Consider the following 20,201-nt stretch of genomic DNA (forward strand, 5'->3'; position numbering starts at 1 on the left):
ACTGGTACAGGCTATTTATGTCTGTTTGTTTGTTATCTATGTTCAATTCAACCACTGCACAAATCTTGACGAAATTCGGCACAGTGATAGAGCTTGGTGATGGAATTTTTATCTCAGTAAGTAACTGTATTATTTTTTCAGTAAGTAGTTTTCTTTTAACTGAATTTATAAAAACAGTTATTATTTTAAGTTGTTAAGATGTATCTTAACTGCATCAATTCCACAAAAAAAAAAACTTCTAGTATAAACTTAAAAGTTTATTACTAATTGATATAATATGGTACAAATACAAAGTGCTAAAAATAACAAGGCAACTCGTTGCTACACATCCACGTCACTGCTGTCTTCACTATACTCATTGGCTTCTACTTCCTGATCCTCTGTTTCAGCCTCACCCTCCAGTGTTTCTTCCTCATCAACATCATCTAAATCTTCCTCTTCCAAAATATTAGAAATACTATTACTGACACCTCTGCCCATTTCTGTAAATAAATCCTTCTTAAACATATTTCATATTGGTTTATGATTATAATGCATTTCAAATTTCTTACTGGCTAGATGTGTTTGCATCTACTCATAACACAGACTATGTGTATCAAGCGAGCCCACCGCCGATAGTTAACGTTTTAATAATTGCAGGACAAAAAACCGTGCACCAATGAAAAATATAACTTACGCTCAACGTAACTTTCCAAGGACTTTGGTACCATACTTTTAACTTTGTCAATATCCTCTTCTGTACATTCTCCCTTATCCAAACCTGTAAATTTTAAATTTGTCATTATTTATAAAGTAAACTACACATCATAAGGAAAATTTCCATAATAATAGTTAAAAATTTAGCACATATAAATTCTGATAGATGTCCATATGATTAAAATAATTTAAAATTTAAAGTAAATAAGTATAATCCTCATTACATCATAATTTATACTTACCAAACAGGAGACCCATTCTTTTCAATATATCTATGTCATCATGTATTTGAAACCGTTTATTAAAATTAAACATATATTCTGTCCTGAAAACATTGAGAAAGTTTAACTATAGTAAAATTATTATATTATGAATTACATTTGACTAACTTCCATAGCCCTTATCTTATTTGGTTTGATTGGTCCATTTAAGTTATTAACTTTCAAGTAATCTTTTTTTTTATTTCTTTACCATTCCAGCAACATAAGAACAATGACAATGTTGCCCAAAGAAAAAATAGAATATTTAAATATCCTTGTTGTATTCTCCAATTATACACAAATGGCTACCAGTTAAAATAGTTTTAATCGTTTTGCAAAGCATGCAAACGATAGCATTAATTTTATACCAATCAATTTAGTTCACATTAGAGATTTAAACAAGAGCAATTGGCGCCATTAAAGTACAAAATTAAATTGATACTCACTTATCGTTAGAGATACTACAGTCAATCAATGCTTTGTCGCTCGTATTTACAACTATAAATGGTAAATGTATTGCTGATGATGGTGAAGGTTTTATGCCTTTATTTTCCGCATCTTTATTCCTTTCTATTAAACTCTTAAATGAGATGTGCTGAAAAGTAAATCAAATAACAGTTAGTAAAAAAAGTAAAACAAATAATACTTATAGTAATATTATTTTATTGACAATATTCGATAGCACAGAATAGAGGAATCCAACTATTATATTATCATCAACACAACATACAACCCTTTTAGGAGTACTGTGCTTTCCAAGATCCAATTCCCAAGATGCCACCTATCTGATGCCAAATTCTATTTAATTTAATCTATTTTATAAACACAGAGTTTCGAACATATGATAACATTATGTATGAAGGCGGTTATAATAAACTGAAGTTTGGCAAAAGCCAAATTTCTATTTTTAAGTGCGATGTTCCGGGATCGATTCCTGGCAGGGGGGATTTAGGAATTTATAATTTCTCAATTTTCTCTGGTCTGATCTGATGGGAGGGTCTCAAGCCGTGGCTAGTTACCAACCAACCGATGAAGACGTGTCGCTAAGCGATTCAGCGTTCCGCTACGGAAACCGATAGGGGTATGGTTTCATACAACAGGTTAGCCCATTACCCTCTTAGACTGCATCTACTTAGTATTACACGGGTTGCGCTACGATTGTGTTAATAAGCTATCTATACTCGTCACAATAAAAAGGAGCTCATGGTGAAGCGCTGGGCGAACTCTTCAATCATCCCCCAGCCTCGGGAAAACCAACATCTTGTATAGAGTAATAAGCAATTGACTTTTATAACTTAGATAATTGCATAACTACCCACTAAAAAGCGTGGGAAAGTTGGTGCCAAGTTAAATGTAGAAAATTACTAGGAACATTTCTTGTTAGGTACTATAAAACAGAAAACATACACTTTCTGTACCTCTACTTCTATACTTAGTAATATGTTAATTGGCATCAACTTAAAAATATGTATTTCTCGCTTTTTAGTTGTTAACAAAGTCGGTTCTTTTGGTCAACATTTTTTTCAAAGCCTTCTTTATGAAAACCCAGTTCCCATCAGCGCTCATATTTTTATCACCATTATAAAGATTGTAAAAAATATAGGAACCCAAAGAGTTCTGTTGACGATCGTCGGAGAATGCAACAATGGATGAGGCAACATGCCGCACGGGCGAAGATGCAGCTAGTTGGCCACTGATAATAATATTGTAAATTGGTAGAGTATATTGGAATGTTTCAACATACTAATCTGAGGAAATACTAGTCTAATATGTATATCATGAAAGACTAATTTATTAACCAGAGGAATATAATTTAGCTCTGCATAAAATAAAAGCTCATAACATCAATATTTCTCAGCAACAGCTACTTACATATTGTATGCAAGATGAATTTCAAGGATAATTATGTTATTTATACCTGTAATATAAGTTCTTGTAACTGTTGTGTTTTCGTTTGTATTTGATCCAACTTTGATTGTTTTTCCTTCTCTAATGCAGTGCACTCTTGCATTGAATTTGTTGGCAGGCCAAGCCATCGGATTTCTTTTTTTTCTTTTGATATAATATTCATAGCCATTAACACATTTAATGCGTCATAAACTCTCCTCCGTATATTCTTTTGATCATATTGCTGTAAGGTTAAGAAACTCTGAGATACATTAAAATATTGAACAGCTTTTTTAGTATGATAAAAGTATTAACAATATACAATCTTAAAGAGAATCCAATATCTAAGTAGCTTGTCATATGAATGAGGACGCAAACTCCACAAGCATGTCTCACCAATTAAAAAAAATATTAGTAGACTTGGTGAAATACAAGGGACTTCTTAACATGAAGCTTTTCCTTCTACTTTTTTCCAGTCTATTTACATCCTGATAGGCAATCTTTTTAAAAAAAATAGAAAACCGATTAAAACTAAAATCAAAGTCTCGTTTTATTTTCAACTATAACAATTAAGCGTACTTTCCAAGTTGTTGTACAAGTACCACAATGTTGGTAATTAGTAAATCTATAACTTTAAAACTTATCAAAATATTACATACTTGGCTATCAGCAGAACCATGCATTCCAGCTGCAAATTCTAGTACTAATTCATCTGCCACTTCGTTGTAGGATGTGAACCCTTTATTCCTTACTTTTTCGCATACTTTCATTGAAAAATGTCTTAAACCTTTACCAACTTTATCTGCGTGCTTACGTCGTTTAGTAGTGCTGTAATTATAAAAGTTGTATCGATGTATGTGTTTATTTTAATATAGGTATCAGATATGTAGACGCGACATTTAATTGTTAATACTCACTATTCTGCTGGGGGATCATTGTCAGAATCGTGCCTTCTTCTTGATGTGTGAGACATTGCTGTTAGATTTGGTTTTTCTATGTTTTCACTGTTTTCAACTGGCTCTTGCTTTGTTACAAATGGCACTAATTCTGGTACAGGATGTATAATATTTGCTTCTGTCAATTGATTTTGATTATTTTCCTAAAAATTCAAACCGTTTTTAAAAATATATTGTATAAAAATAAAGTTTCTTCGGAAATACTTCGATGACAAATGCGAGTCGCGTAGTAGTTTCGGCAATGGGTACACCGATTTCGAGAAAAATTTGGCGATTGTTCAATTATTATTCCGTCACTCAAGTCAGCTAAACGCCAAAGACATGAGTAGAGTGTGGTTGTTGATTGTTCTGTTCTTCAGAACAATGGTGAAAATAATGTAGTAAATATATGTCCAAACTAAATCGATAAGTCTAAAAATATTGCTGTTCTTTTCCACGGGAAACTTTGTAAAAATGATAACATTACATTTACCGTTTACGCCTGTCAATTTAGTATACTTTTGAAATTTATGTAAAAGATAATTGACATAAGTTCCGTACTGAGGAATTGTACTCATGTTACTGAGGCAAGCCTGCCAACAAGGTTGTGCGAGACTCATTATGAACAAGCCAGATTAGGAAAGATCTTTAGCATTATCAACGACATGCGTCTAATTCAGCGTTAGGTCATAAAGATTCAAAGAAAATAACAGCTTTGAAGACCACGCTGGCGAAACGGTGAGCGCTGTGGTTTTAAATTGGGGGTATCTGTTTCAATCGGGGAGTATGATAATGGGAGGCTTCAGTCGTGGCTAGCTACCACCCAACTGTCATCTTACGTGCCGCCAAGCGATTTAGCTTTCCGGTACGATATCGCGTTGACACAGGAGGTTGCCGATTAGGAGTTTTGGTTTAATATAACTGCCAAACTCCGTAATAGGTTAGCCCATTACCATCTTAGACTGCATCATCACTTACCATCAGGTGTGATTGCATTTAAGGGCTAACTTGTAGTGGAATAAAGAAAAAAATAAAAAACAGGCCATTTTCACTTATGGAATATAAGAAAGCCTTGGATTCACTGAAAACTTTTAAGTTTCAACAAATGGACAGAAGACTGCAGACTTTTGAAGTATATGCTGCAATGGACATCTATTGGTTTATATATTGCAGCTCATGAGAATCCCATTATATTTTATGAGGATCTGCTGAAGATTGTCTAAGGTGGAGGGCAGAACTCCTCAATGGACAGTAGCATTTTATTTGCAATCAAATAAAAATAGTTAAACACGAGGAACAGTTTAACACTATACTTTTCAATCAAGAGTATTAAATAATAAGAATAATAAATATATGACAATAAACCCATCGTCATCTAACCCCAAAGTAAGCGTAGCTTGTGTTATGGGTACTAAGATGAGTGAACAATATTTTTATGAATAATATAAATAAATACCTATAACATCACACAAACTTTTGCCAGTTGTGGGAATCGAACCCACACACAATAAAAATATTTATCCTGCAGACATAATTATAATTAAATGTTATACTTACAATGTAATCATGAGACTCTTGCTCTACTTTAGGTGTTGCTTTCTGCAGCCGAGCCAAAGTATCTACAGGTACTTGAACTAATTCTGAAATTAAAAATGTTAAAACTATTACTTTAGATTTTTTATCTATTTTGACCTATTCAAAATAAAAAAAATCTATTACACAGAATGAGTTTTTAGGTTAAGCAGGTACCTAATCATTTTTTTTTAAAAGCTTTTTATCTTCTTTAATTTGTATTACAATAATAATTTTTACAAATAATCTTTGCTTGCATGTACTGGCATTTTATTGACTTTGTGCCAAAAGAATAATTTCTTAAGATGCCTCTATTAAAACTAACTTGTGCACGCGGATATCAAAAAAAGATCTCATTTATATGATTATATATAAAATCTTTATTTTCTTCACAAATGTTTAATATAACAGTGAATTAAGATTAATTTAACAGAAACTTACTTGAAGCACATTTAATTCCAGTTAATTTAATGGGGCGATACACAGGAACCTGCAATAAAAACCAAATCATTTTATCTATCATAATAGGTTAACAGCAGTAAATAAAAGAACTAAATCATCTTTACTGTTCAACCTTTACTTTTCGGAATGAGGAGACCTAAGAAACTAAGCAAAATATGCACATATCAGAAGTGAGGGCTGGCTGCCAAAATGCCCTCTTAGACACTTAGATTTTCTTGTAGTATAACTAAATTGATCAAATTTATATAAGTATCCTAAAAGGTTGATATGTTAACTATTTTTTATTATTTTAAGGCCTAATTAATAAAGGTTGCATAAGTAGTGAAAGTGTAGTTAGTGTGTTTTAACACTGCATTACTATTCCATCATTATGTCAATTTTACAATATGGCCCTTAAAGTTTTTTGTTTTGTGAAAGGTTATGAAAACATGGGCACAGTCTAGTAGTAAATTGTAATATTTCAATAATGCGATTGAATGCACCTAACTAAATAAGTAACAATGATTACTTTCTTTTTTGGGAAACTCATATTAATTTTGGTGCTTAATGCGTTTTCTTATGTTTACCTATATTTTAATCTCAACTAAATTATTTTTGTGAACATTTTGGTGCCATAATATTTTTGGTATCAAATTTATAAGCCTAGTTATAAAACTAGTGTTTAGATTAAAGTTGTCAGTATGGTGCTGCTACACTTCAGTTGATAAATGTTAGTGCACAGTTGTTAGTTAACATTTTGTCACAAATTTTAACAAATGAAAACATGAAATAAATCTAAATAAAAAGATGTTTGTAAATGCTCAATGATGTTTTATAACCTTGCAGCAGCACTAATAAGCAGCCCCATAGGAGTTCACACTCTATATTACTGTGGGCGATAAAATAATAAACAATGCACAATGGATTCTTAGATTAGATTGTACTATATCTGAACAAGCATAATTTATATGTTATTTTCTATGCTGAAATAGGTGGTTGTCAAGATTAACCAATACTGCATCTTATCCTCTTATGATTAAGAGAAATTTCGAGAGAGAAATTATCCTCTTATGAGTTGCCTCACACAATTATTACCAAACTCCAATCAGATTATTGAAAGATGTTACATCCATAACTATCTTGTGCATTCATATTGTTCAATGAATTAACATCATAATAATGTTTGTAACAATGATTGTATTCAATCTCAAATTGTATCCTGAAATCCTGTTCAAACTTAAGATTCTAATGTTAACTATGCAATTTATTATTGTGGCATTGAAAGTAGGTAGTATTAGCAGTATTCAGTGTGGGTGAAGATTAAGATCAAAACTTCTAAATGTGTTTTAATGCAGGTCATCTTAATCACAAGGTTAGATTAGCAGTGCAGCAAAGAAGAAGTCTTCTTCAATTTATAAAAGAATAATCACCTTAGGCAAACAGGATATAATATTATGATTTATGAATGGGAAATAGACAACATATGTGAAGGTAACTTATACTTAACACTAAGAGCTTACTTTGACTGTGTCAAAGTTAGTGTTGAAGTTCAAGTATGTCACTAATTTCTTATGAAGTAAAGCTAGATCTCAACCCCTGCCGGTGAAAGTCTTAGAATGGTGCCACTTCTTTTGTACACAAATCTAAATAGACAGGTTTAAGGGTAATTTTGACAATGTTCCCAGTAGAAAAGGAAAACGCTAGTCATAGATAGTTCAAGTAAGTTTAGTGATTTGTGGACAACAGCATTAAAACCAATATCAAAAAGATGATTGAATTAACCTTATTGTTAGCATCATGGTGGAAGTATGTGAAGCTGCAAGACAAGCTTATGTCTAAATCTTTTCAGTAATTAAGGATAAATCTTTAAAAATCTTAAGGTCAATCAGCATATTATAATTGAATTTAGCACATTATAGGATAGCACTATTTTCAAAATAGTCTTATAAGGTTTAGTTGAAAAATGTATCTTTAACAGGGTTGGCACCATTTTCAGACTTCAACCAACAGGCTAAGTTGAGATTTATAAACTCTTACTACTACAGAACTAATAAACGGTTGATCTATATTGTTATAGCACTAAATTTCGACCAAACTAAGTCAAAGTAGGCTCCAAAGGTCTCTGCCTGAATTATCCACATTTCACACACTTCAGACATACATCAAATAACAGTAACATTTGTTATTCAAATCCTCACACTCAATATTTACAGATCGTAAATATTGAAGAGAAAGTTGCATCCTACATATAATGTCACCTGTGGAACATATTACTGTTTAGTTGTAAACATGTTAAGAAATTATTAACAAGACTTTTTTGTATTTTAGTTCTATTTTAGATATGGATCTATCAACATACCTGAGTATCACCGTCGCACGAGGATAGTTTATAAACTTTCACAGGATTCGATTTATATTTAACTTGTGCAATGGGTTCAGTATTTGTGTTTTGTACTACTTTAACCATCTGAGGCTGTCCTAAAACAAATAATTTGTAGCTGATATCTTCGAAATTTCCTTACTCGATCTAGGTAGATATCAACCAATAAGGTCTACAACAAAAAAATCTAACTAATTTGAAAAAGAACCAGAAATTTCTCTAATTTGATAGATATTTTTATAATCTTTCCAAGCGCTTCACATAACCAAAAAGATATAACAAAAAATAAAAACAAATCGACGAAATCTAGCGTCGCTACTTACTAACCATTGGCGTCATGGATAAGGAAATTAACTATACTAGTATTCTGGGACATTGTCGTAGTCCTCCTTGAAATAGAGCATCCATTTACATATCTCACCGGGATTTAATATTCTAAAGAAACGAATAAATTTAGATAAACTCTCTCAATAGTAACTAGCATGGTCAAAATGGCGACATTATTTAGGATAGAATTATTGAAGGTCAGAAATCTTGATTGTCAACGGTATTTAATATTAATAGGTTTTTATACTATTTCCCTGTCGATAATGTAATTCACCATTTCACTAAGTCAACCCAATGTTTAAAAAAGGCTACAGAACGGAACAAGCAAGCAAAGAAATCATTGACAATCTAGCACCGGCCTCACAATTTACCAGCTGATTGGATGACGCTGTTCACGTGTACCTCAAAAACGAACCCCCACCGCGCCAGGCGCCGGATTTATTTCCGGAAAAGGCGCGAAACAAATAGTGACATAACTTTTTTTTTCTATATATCTTTATAGCTTTAGACTCTAGCTTCTAATCATAAGAATACTAACACTAGAAATTTAGAAGTTTCGGTGTGAGATAGATACTCCTTTGTAATATTATGTTCGATTCTTTCGATATAACTTCATAGTAGTTTATTGTAATTCGAATCTTAAATATTGTAATCAATGTCATTCTCTTTTATGGTTTTGTTGTGAATTAAAGTCAAGAGGTATGTTTTGCGGTATTCATTTCAATTTAATTCACTTCGGATACCTTTGATGGAGATTCCACTATAAGTTCCAAGAGTGCTGTGAGGGAGCAAACGTACGTTCAACCATAGCGGCAATAGCTGTATCAGCTGCCTAATGCGCAGGCAATTTCAGATGACACGAAAACCAGTTGTTGCTAAATCATATTTCTTTACGAGTGTTCCGCTCGATGAGTGACTGCATGACATATGCTATTGCGATAACAGCTCTAGATGCTCTTAACGTTAAGCCTAAGAATATCATCACATCACGTCTTCTTCTTGCTATAAGGCGCCAACATCCAGAGGAAACCATCGACCACAGGATTCGATTTTAAATCTATTGACACCGAAACAAACATATAAGATAGCATAAGGGGTGCCTTTATCGCTGGAATCGTATCGCCGAAAATTCGCGAACGTCTTCTACAAAACACTTCACACTCTCGCTTGACGAGGTTTAAAATAAGGCTTTATCATTAGTAATGATATTTCTACAATACAATAATGGCTTCAGAGTATTATTGGGGCTGCCGCGCTTCTGCAGTGCATCAAAAATGTTTGCGGAGAATCACGTTGATGACTTACTACGCAATCATGAGAAAAAGATCATCATCAATCATCAATGATGAGCAGAATACGTGGAAGCTCCAACAATATTTTGAAAATATTAAAAAACCCCTTTGTCACTGGGTTGTCACACACCAAGTGCTCAAGAAGGAAGAAGGAGATTTCTTCTGAGGTTACTTACCTTAGAAGACATCTTCTAAGGTACGAGTAAGTAACCTTAGAAGATTCCTAATTATTTATTATTTATAGGTTTGGCCAATTTTATTTTAAATTTCGTAAATAAGATAATTGTTATTGTTGTAGCTATGGATTTTTATCTGAATTAAGAGCCTGTCCAGATGAGGCGTTTTACGCGCGAGTCGACGCGCGCGTAGACACTCGCGCGTTCCCGAGATACTACAGCTACATATATTCCGTCCAGATGATGACGCGCGTTTCCTCACTCGCGCGTAAAACGCCGGTAACGAGCGAGACTCTCGACTCGCGCGTTCTACGCGCGTAGAACGCGCGAGTCGAGGTACTCGAACGCCGTTACTGCGTCCAGTACTACGCGCGAATCTGTAGCGAGTGGACGTACTAAAAATGGATAACTTCGATACTGAACTTTTTATAGACGAAATTGAAAAAAGAGTAGCCATATGGGATATGGAATCTTCAGACTATTCCAATAGAGTAATAAAACGTAGGAACTGGGAAGAAATAGTCGAAATTTTTTGTGAACCTGGCGATTCCCAAGAAAAGAAAAAAGCTTTAGGTAAGTAAACGATAGTTTATTTAATAATATTATTTCTTAGATAACATTAATTTTACTATAGCATTTTATCTTGCCAAGGGAGTTTGCCTTCGTTAACAAAATAATCCGCGAATTTGTCTCTTGTATTTCGCGATCTTGCATTAGGCCTTACTACCTCAGTGTTCAAACTATTCAAAGATGTTTCGTACAGAGTGTGGTCATACCTATAACCATCCCTTAACCTGACGTAATTATGAAGAACACAACAAGCTTTAATTATGTTTTCTGCAAACTCTAAGTCTACATTCAACGGTCTATGAAAAACTCTCCATTTATTTACCAAGATACCAAAGCAACATTCAATGTAACGCCGGGCTCTGGATAAGCGGTAGTTGAATATTTTTTTCTTGATTGTTAGAGATTTACCGCAATAAGGGCGCATAATGTTTTCAGACAGACTGAACGCTTCATCTCCTACTATCACATGGGGTAAGGGAGTTGAATCTGTTTGCGATATTGGCTTTGGATCTGGAATATCTAAAGTTTTCTCGACAAGTTTTTTATACAAAACTGAGTCTTTAAAAATTGAGGAGTCGTTACTTTTTCCATATGCGCCGATGTCTACTGAAATAAAACAATAATTTGCATCGCATACAGCCAGTAAAACAGTCGAAAAATAATTTTTATAGTTATAAAAAAGAGACCCAGAATCGTTGGGTTTTATAATACGGATATGCTTGCCGTCGATGTATGCAAGCCACAACACAACCGCTGTGTCCGAGTCCATGTTTATAACTGAATGCCTCCCAGCGTAGGAACGCGCGTAACACGTGATATCTGGACGCAATATAAATTGAAACGCGCGAGTTCACTCGCGCGTAAAACGCCTCATCTGGACAGGCTCTAAACATTATTATTATTATTATTACATTATTAATATTATAACTGTAACCCACCAGTTGACAATGCAATTAGGCAAGCACAGTTTTATTTTGGATCTCATAACAACCAGTTTACTACAACGATTGCAGCTACAGCTCCAAAAACAGAGACCCGTCACACAACAAAACTGTTCTACCTTGAGAGGAAACAGCTTAAAGTGACATTACGCATCCGTTTGTCGTAGCTTACCTCGAACATCTTCTGCTAGCTTAGCTGAAAATTGTACACATTATATCGCTTGCATCATGGCTGCTGCACCAACCGCGTTAAAAAAACGATGGTTTCTGCGTATATCATCGGTTTAGAGCAGACTCATTGATTGATACGGGCAGCAGCGTTAGTTTCATATACAAACACTTTGCCAACCTGGCCCATTTGAAGAAACTAATCTGTCAATAAATGATTTAATGGCTTCTCTTTCTTTGATCTTACAGGTTTCTGGCGTTATTCATTAAAACGTGACGTTAGGGGAGAATTCATTTAAAAACGTGGATTTTCTCATCGTCAATGATCTATGCGCTGATATTATTTTAAGACCTGACCTACTCAGTATATAGTTTTAGAAGCCATGGGCAATCTCTAGCAGATTTTTCCAATACCTTTCAGAGTACCAAATGTGCATCGAATTTCCAGAGAACCGTTGACTGGGTTATAAGCAAATAAAGTTAGAAAAAGCCAATCTTAAGAAATAGACAACCACTTTAAAATTATTACCTGCATAGTTAAAAAATAAAATTATCCTAATAATTTGTAGCTCCGCCTGAATGTATTAACTTTCTTTTAGGCACCCTACAATAGAAAGGGACAGAAAGAGATAAAGTAAATCTCGCTTGGAATTTTTTTACCATTCGTGTGATAATATTATGGTTTATTAAAAGCAGGACATTACTTTAAATAACCCATATCATCTTTTAAATCCGCTTAGTAGTTTTTGCGTGAAAGGGTATCAAATATCCATATTCTTACATAACTTGCGCATTTCTTTGCTTTCCTATGCTAAGTACTTATTAAATCTATGGACTGTTTGCTGTATAGTGTTGACAGACATTCAACCCTGCCAACTTAACACCATTTAACAACAGTTTGTGCTGCGAGGGTTGAGCCATAAGAATACAGAAAGTGCTATAAGTGTCAAACCTATTGCGATGTGTTGAATAAAAAAAAACATTATTTAGGCGGTGAAATTCTTCTAAGCCATAGATAGAACTTTTCTAATTCTATTGTTATTTTTTGTTTTATTTTAACAGAAGAATGCCTGCCTGCTGTGAAATATCTAATAGCATACATAAGTCTAATTTTGATCTAAGTCTAATAATAAAAATATATTATTCGTAGAAAAATATCGATAAATGTAAAAAAAAAAAATCGATATAATGTACCGATTACGATACTTCGGTGCGATTTTTTTCTGCACGGCGTGACGGCTGACGGCTAGGCTGTCCGTTGGCGTTGAGGTTGAGGATTGTTACTGTTGTGTTTTGTTTTATTTGTAGTGTAAATTGTAATCAGTAATCTACACTTTGTGTTAATCATTTACTGGATAAATAGTATATTTTTTTATTTTTGCTTTGATTTATTTTAAATAAAGCATCAGACAATTTTTTACTAATAAAAGTAAATTTATACTACTAAAAATGTTAATATTAGCGCTATGTTTTCTTACATATCTAAGTGATACGTTTTCAATGAACCTGAATGAAATAAATATTCCACCGGAACATATTCCTTACATTTTTAGTTCGTTCCGCAACTTAGCCGAATCATGTGTGGCTAACGCGGCATGCCCTTTTAAAGGTTTAGTGGATAAAAAAGTTTGTTGGGGTTATGAAGGCAACTGTAATAAAAGTAATTCATACCATGTTAGACCTCGATGTCCAGGTGATCATAGAGGCTGGGTAAAAACAAAGGAAGCACAATATGACACCTTTTATACTCAAGCTGATTTTGGTAACTATATTGTAATATTATAATATTAAATAAAAGTATTATCATCTATAGTAAATTTTTTTAACATATTTTTATAGGTTACATAAAAGAACAAACTCAAGAGTTGATGGTTATGTGCGAAGCATCATACCCTAGTGATAGTTCTTTAGAATGTTCTAAGTATTTGAGGTTTGCACTTTATAATAATGATTTACGTTTGGTGTATTCTATTCTTTAAGCTACATACTTAAACTAATATTTTGTTCCAGATTTTGTAGGGGTCGGAACTTAATGCTTAATTTTACTGGTCTTATAGGCAGAGGTGACAATCTTAGATATAAAATGGATATTCTTGGTCCCGGCCAAATAGGTAAAGAATATATATTGATATTTTATATAAACATCTAATAAAATATTACTACTGGTTTATCACGAACTAACTTACTGTAAAATAAAAAACTTATTTTTCATTGGTTTATCATCATGGCACTTCATTTGCTGAACATAATTTGTGACACTGTGGCTATCTGGGTAATCTGTATATTTATTTTTATATAATATATATGGAAAATTAAAAAAATAATTTTAATGTATAGCACTTCATTCCATACCATCCATTCACTTGCAACTATTCAGAAGATGATGAATTAATACATTCATTTAACAAGGATATTTTATTGCTAGTAATAAAAATACAATGAGGGGAATGCAATTATGTGAGGTTCAAGTGATTGCAGTACAATTTGTAATATTAGACACAGTTGATTTTAACTTTCCAGCCAATTCTTGCTTCTATTCTCTTCTTGCTTGCCAGTTTATATAATATTTGATCAGACTTCAACAGATTTTATCACATAACTTTAAGATTCTTTAATTTAAGATGTTAAACATGACTGTTATGATTAATTTTTTATTATTTTTATTTTTAGGTGGCCACTGCCATTTATTTTCCGACAGATTAAAGAAAGAGTCAGAACACATGAGTGCTTTGCAGTCTTGGGCACCTGAGATGATTAATTTTGACAAAACTTTAGAGAGACCTATTACAGATGGAATGTGTGATGTTACCATCAATAAGCCAACATATATTATGAAATTAGATGCCAGTAAGTGATGGTGTTAGTAATATTTTTTGAGTTTTATTTGTCTCGAAACAGAAGCATTTTAAAAATGTAAAAAAAAGGAACTTCTTAGTACTACTACTTGGTACTGCCAAGAAATCTGTAAAATAGGAGCTATATATGTAAGAATTGCAACTTCAGATTACTTTAGAAAGATGGTGCGTTTGAGGTGGTATGAAGTAGGATCATCTAGTACCTAAAAAATAAAAGCTATATTTGATGACCTGCTTAATGTTGCTATGTAACATTTATTAACTACTAAGTTTAATTGTTTAAATGTTTACAACCTATATTGTAACTGTCATTTCTTTAATTTCAGCTGTAAATATGTACCATCACTTCTGTGATTTCTTCAATTTATATGCTTCACTTCATGTGAACTCTACACATCCATCCACATTCAGTAGAGACAATCATATACTTATTTGGGAGACTTTTACATATGAATCTGCATTTAAAGATGCATTCAAAGCATTTACTCATAATACCATTTTAGATTTAAAAAAATTCAGAGGTAAAGTGGTATGTTTCAAGAATGTAGTGTTTCCACTTCTTCCTCGCATGATATTTGGGCTGTACTATAATACACCTCTGGTAAGTTATAATAACACTTCATAGACTAGTATTGTATAATTAAATGCATTTCTATGCCTTAATCTGATATAAATTACCGTTGCCTATGAAACTTAGATTTATTACTCAATTAACCTTAAAGTTTGCAAAACACAAAAGAGTTGAATATTTTTACACAATGATGCATTATCATTACCAATCCGCACTGGGCCAACCTGGTGGACTACATTCTTACCCCTTCTCAGTAGTGGGCCGGTAATAGGTTGATGTGATGGTGATGATGATGCATTATAAGTGTTTGTAATAGTTGTCCTCACTAGTGTTACAAAAATTATAACACATGTCTGGTGACCCAGACCGGGCGCTTATTTAGCCTAACAGTTTACTTTAGAAGAGGCAAATGTCAGCGTTTTTGGGTATCCACCCAAGTGAACAGTTGAATAGCTTATCTTTTTTGTAATATTATTGTGAAAAAAGGCTGTAAGCCCAACCGCTCTCTAGATTTTGGTGGCAACAGGTTATTCACTCGCGATTCTTGCCTCATCCTTCATATCCTTTGATAGAGCAGCGGCGCCTTTTACTGAAAATTCAATGCCTGGGCTGTGACAGCCCGTTTCTAAGCACAAGTGTGGTAATAATTTGAAATATGAGCCTATAACCATGTAATAAAAGCCATGTTATGAGCAAGTGTTAGTACTTAGTTAGGTTATTTTTTGTTTCGCCATGCTTCAAATAAATACCTAGTATCTTAAGAAATTTAAAACTTTTAGGTGCGATAATTAAATGCTTTTTACACATTTCAGATATATGGGTGTGAAAGGAGTGGTCTCTTTCATGCATTTTCCAAACATATGCTCCATTCCTTAAATGTAAAGCTACAGCTTAGGAGCAATGATAAAGTAAGAATCACTTTACTTTCGAGGGAGACAGCATATCGCACAATATTAAATGAACAGGCTATTGTTGAAGCTATGCTAAAAAATAAAGGCTATCATGTACAGAGAGTTGTGTATGATAGAACAGTGCCATTCATAGATCAGTTGAAAATAACTCACAATACAGATGTTTTCATTGGCATGCATGGAGCGGGCTTGACACATTTATTGTTCTTACCTGACTGGGCAGCCGTGTTTGAAGTGTTAGTATCTTATTCATTTAATTGCATATTGTTATAGCTGCTTGTCATCTAAACTAACACGTTTGTTTGGTTGAATGAAGGTTGTCACAAGTCTGTTATGAAAAAGTTATGAAAAAATTTTTTTTGTTTTTTTTTTGCCCAAGTCTTGAGGCAAGTTCTATGAGCGCTAAGCAAAAATAAAATATTAACAAGGGCAGGCAAAATAACTCTGTGGGTTGGGGTACATAGCGTAGAATAGTGGATATACCTAAGTTTGTTTGGGATAAATTCACACAGAAGTTGTATGCGGACAGTTGACAGCTATACTAATACTATAAAGGTAAAGATCGGGCGTTTGTTAGCGTGCTTTATATAAGACTATTCCAATAGTTTCCCATATAAACTCTCTTTCGCTATCTTTACAACTCACAAATTGGGACATCAAACACAAAAAATAGATTTTTTAAATGTATTTGAGTTTAGCACATTCTGATAAATAAACTTTTTAATCTTGTCAGTGGCATAGTATACAGTTAAATAAAATAGGCGTTACCTTAAAAATTGGCTATCAAAGGCATTTAAAAATATCCTATTGGTAATTCCAGAGATTAGGAGAGTTCAACAAAAAAACAAACTGTTTAGTGTTATAGATTGTATCCTTGGTAGAGTTATCTTTGGTTGTACATCAGTTATTGTCTAAACTTAACCACCTAGGGGGCTCCACCTAGGGGGCGTAAACAGAAACTTTTCTATATAAGTAGTACCTGAATAAAGTTAACTTTTAAAATTACATTTACTGTTACAGATATCATTGTGAAGACCCCAATTGCTATTCCGATCTAGCTCGACTCCGAGGACTTAAATATGTTACATGGGAAGATAAAAGCAAATTAAAACAACAAGACCAGGTACATAGTATATCAAAATTTTATTGATTACTGGCTGATTGTTAGCGTCAAAAATATTTCTTTTAGGAGCTAATATAGCAGCTACAGAAAAATATTATTTTTCTCAAGATCGGTTTATCGGAAAAGGTCACAAGTCGACAGAGACACACTTTAACATATCCACTATTCCTACTAATATTATGATACATGCAAGTTTACACTTAGTCGAGTCCTACTTAGTCAACTGTTTCTGATTTTCCACGAACACGTAAAAACTTATCCAAATAACGAAAACTTATTTTTCAAGATAGTCTGTATATATGCTTTATCGCTATATATTAAAGATAAAATTATAAAATCTGATAACAAAATACGAACTAAAATACGCACTACCTGGGAAATTGTGAATAACGAATCTGGAAAAACTAGGTCTCGCGGTATGGACTAAGAGTTAATTGTTAACAATAATGAAGTAACCTCTAATACCGATGTGCCCAGTACCTTTGAAATCTTTCAGAATGTTACTGTTTTGTTAACAGATTCTTTAAATTCCTCATTTACGGCTGCTCGTAGTTTTTAAGAGTCTTTGTTAAAAAGTGCAATAATTTATTCAATTTTAAACATATCTGCATCAAATATTTTAAAGAAGTTTAAATCAAACAAAATTTAAAAGATCTATGGTCTGTGATAGTGATACGTAAAATCTTTGACGTCATTGCCTCTTATTTAGCCATAATTTTAATGAATGTGTTGATATGGGTATTTATCCAAATCGAATGAAAAATAGAAAACTCATTCCTCTATTTACATTTGGAAATAAAGCTGACCTAAATAATTACAGACCTATTTCAATCTTACTTTCTATTGCATTGAAAATAAAACCTTGTTACTTAATCTAAGCAGTTATGGCATCAATACCATCGCACTTGATTTGATTGCCTGCGGTGGTAGAGTCACTAAAAACAGACATACGACGTTTCAAAATTGCTTATAGTACTTGCAATAAATGAATTTAGAATTTATGAATTTAATTTTTTCAACTACGGATCACGAAGACTTGGGCGATCCCAGAAATAATAAACTAGCAGTTGCCCGCGATTTAGTTCGCATTTGTTTCGACTTTTCAATCATGGTTAATAACGTATTTATTTGGATAATGATTAATTAATATCATGCTTATAAAAATACGCAAATACTGCATTATTTTTAGTCAAATTTGCTTACAATATAAAATATTATAGTGAGTCACACTATAAGCTTAAAACATAGCATATACAGCCGACTTTGTTTAGAACTTTTAAAAGATATGCATAACTTTAACGTTTACGCGCCGCACTTCACGCTAGCTCTCAAAAGTGTTCATTGGTCGTATTGAGATGCTACGTAGTCAAGGGCTTTTCTCCCTTTCTCGATAAATGGACTATTAAACAAGATTTTTTTTTTCAATTGGAAACAGATGTTTCTGAGATTAGCTTGTTCAACCAAACAAACGTATAGAGTATGGATTACAACGCATAGATTAGTGGGAACGTAAGGACACAGTTCAAGAATAGCAAACGCGAAGCCAGGGGCAGATCTATTTATTTATAAAGGATATATTTTTTTCGGTTTAGGTTTAATGTTTTGTTTAATATTTTCAGGGTCACGGACCTGGTGGCGTATCACATTCGAAATTTACAAATTATTCTTTTGAAGTGGAAGAATTTTTGCGCTTGGTGGAAATATGTGCTGCCCACGTGCGAAATCGGCAAGATTTTAAAAATTTTATTGCAGCATCAACTATGAAAAAATCTCACGAAGAACTCTGATAATAAGTTGATGTTTTTTTGTTTAAGAACAAATTTCCTCGAATATTATGTGATATTATCATATTTAAAAATTTTAAGATAGTTTTCATAAGATTATACAAAATACAAGGCTACTAATTTAAAGGGGGTACTATGCTGATGGGGACGCAGTATTCAGTATTCTTCATTTGGTTTGCAGCCGCTAGTTTCAGTTTTTTACTGAAGAAGCACACTGCAGGCTCTACTTTGTAGGTAGAGCTTTTCGTGTCAGAGCTCGTCTGGGGAAGTACTACTACCATGCTTATTTCTGCCATAAAGCAACATTGCAGTCGCCAAGTAGCATTGCTGTGTTCCGGTCTGAGGGCGTGCTTGCCGGTGTAATTACAGGCCTCAGAATGATGGATATAGGGCGGCAATTTTCAGGACGTGTATCTCGCATAACCTTTTTTTTTTTTTTATACAGAGAAAATGCCTGACGCATAGAACTTCGTTGGGGGAAACGGAGTCGCTATGTGGGACTTGCACCCACTAAAAACGTTGTGTGTCCCTCGATTGGCCTATAAGTGAGAGCACGGGGTTCACTTGCGTATTCACCGCACTATCTCGCATACCCTGCGAAGTGTTACCCACTAACCGTAAGGTGTCTGCTTGGTCCTTGAATTATTACAGTCTAAAAAAAACTTGTTCTTAATTTTTCGATTAGTAAAAATGTTAATACCGTCGTCTCCAAGATCATCTAGCATCTAGCTATCAGTAAGGATATTGATTCTTTCTTCCAAGATCATCGAGCATAGTCCGTCAGTTTAGACATTATCTAGGTGGTAGATTAAATGAGCTAATTGATGTGTCAAAAACCCTGGCAAAAATTCCGTGCGGAATTTCAACGACTTGAGACGAGAGTAAGGTGGTTTTATGGGCTGGGTTTTATGGGTTACTGTTGAGTTGAACTTTTTCCTCATCTGCACTGACTGGCCTTTTTTTGTTTAGTTGGTTGGTTCATCAACTGCCTAATAAATAAACAGTTTTAAGGATTTCAGGATCCCTGTTCGATTTGGTTGCCCTATATAAGATTTTGTAGGGATTAATGGATTTAGTTATTGCCAGGCTGATATGCTGCATGAAGATCAAACTGCAGTATTTTTTTTTTCTTTCACTACTAATAAGCCCTTCTCTGGAAGTGCTTATGCAATTTAAAGATGGTAGTAGTTTAAACCCATACTCCTAATCGGTTTCTATGCGGCATCGTATTGGTGCGCTTAATCGCTTGGCGGCGCGTCTTTGTTAATAGAGCGGCAACTAGCCATGGCAGAAGACTGTCACGAGACGAAAA

The 20,201-nt window shown here is 33.6% G+C and overlaps 2 protein-coding genes across 6 annotated transcripts; one reads left to right on the forward strand and one right to left on the reverse strand.

Annotated features, from left to right (window-relative positions):
* Positions 1-242: 242 nt before the first annotated feature.
* On the reverse strand, positions 243-8,946 carry LOC120636397 (transcription factor Dp-1). Of its 4 annotated transcripts, none has more exons than XM_039907880.1 (12): positions 8,870-8,946; positions 8,499-8,606; positions 8,151-8,264; positions 5,792-5,840; positions 5,336-5,418; positions 3,761-3,942; positions 3,503-3,671; positions 2,875-3,087; positions 1,403-1,551; positions 939-1,021; positions 677-760; positions 243-482 (listed from the first exon to the last, which is right to left on the reverse strand). In XM_039907880.1, the coding sequence occupies exons 2-12, from the start codon at positions 8,508-8,510 to the stop codon at positions 322-324; spliced, it is 1,299 nt and encodes a 432-aa protein (XP_039763814.1). In that variant the 5' UTR covers positions 8,511-8,606; positions 8,870-8,946; the 3' UTR covers positions 243-321. The 4 variants fall into 4 exon arrangements, with proteins under 4 accessions (XP_039763814.1, XP_039763796.1, XP_039763821.1 ...); XM_039907862.1 differs by having other exon boundaries at positions 8,151-8,269; XM_039907887.1 differs by lacking the exon at positions 8,499-8,606 and having other exon boundaries at positions 8,151-8,269.
* A 3,962-nt stretch (positions 8,947-12,908) lies between these two features.
* Positions 12,909-19,143, forward strand: LOC120637274 (EGF domain-specific O-linked N-acetylglucosamine transferase). 2 transcript variants are annotated; one of them, XM_039909031.1, is made up of 9 exons: positions 12,909-12,930; positions 13,133-13,407; positions 13,485-13,575; positions 13,656-13,756; positions 14,316-14,492; positions 14,827-15,101; positions 15,884-16,218; positions 17,003-17,105; positions 18,725-19,143. In XM_039909031.1, the coding sequence occupies exons 2-9, from the start codon at positions 13,146-13,148 to the stop codon at positions 18,890-18,892; spliced, it is 1,512 nt and encodes a 503-aa protein (XP_039764965.1). In that variant the 5' UTR covers positions 12,909-12,930; positions 13,133-13,145; the 3' UTR covers positions 18,893-19,143. The 2 variants fall into 2 exon arrangements, with proteins under 2 accessions (XP_039764965.1, XP_039764964.1); XM_039909030.1 differs by lacking the exon at positions 12,909-12,930 and having other exon boundaries at positions 13,043-13,407.
* The last annotated feature ends 1,058 nt before the right edge of the window (positions 19,144-20,201 follow it).

Source organism: Pararge aegeria, chromosome 3, assembly GCF_905163445.1.
Source record: "Pararge aegeria chromosome 3, ilParAegt1.1, whole genome shotgun sequence".
Lineage (NCBI taxonomy): Eukaryota > Metazoa > Arthropoda > Insecta > Lepidoptera > Nymphalidae > Pararge > Pararge aegeria.

Bases quoted from the DNA above. Each gene is read 5' to 3' on its own strand.
- LOC120636397 (XM_039907862.1), bottom strand. From the start codon at position 8,547: ATGTCCCAGAATACTAGTATAGTTAATTTCCTTATCCATGACGCCAAT. The intron at 3,672-3,760 runs GTGAGTATTAAC...TTATAATTACAG, and splicing joins AATGATCCCCCAGCAGAATA to CACTACTAAACGACGTAAGC. The intron at 1,022-1,402 runs GTGAGTATCAAT...CAATGTTTTCAG, and splicing joins TGTAGTATCTCTAACGATAA to GACAGAATATATGTTTAATT.
- LOC120637274 (XM_039909030.1), top strand. From the start codon at position 13,095: ATGTTAATATTAGCGCTATGTTTTCTTACATATCTAAGTGATACGTTT. The intron at 16,219-17,002 runs GTTAGTATCTTA...TTACTGTTACAG, and splicing joins TGGGCAGCCGTGTTTGAAGT to ATATCATTGTGAAGACCCCA. The intron at 17,106-18,724 runs GTACATAGTATA...TAATATTTTCAG, and splicing joins AATTAAAACAACAAGACCAG to GGTCACGGACCTGGTGGCGT.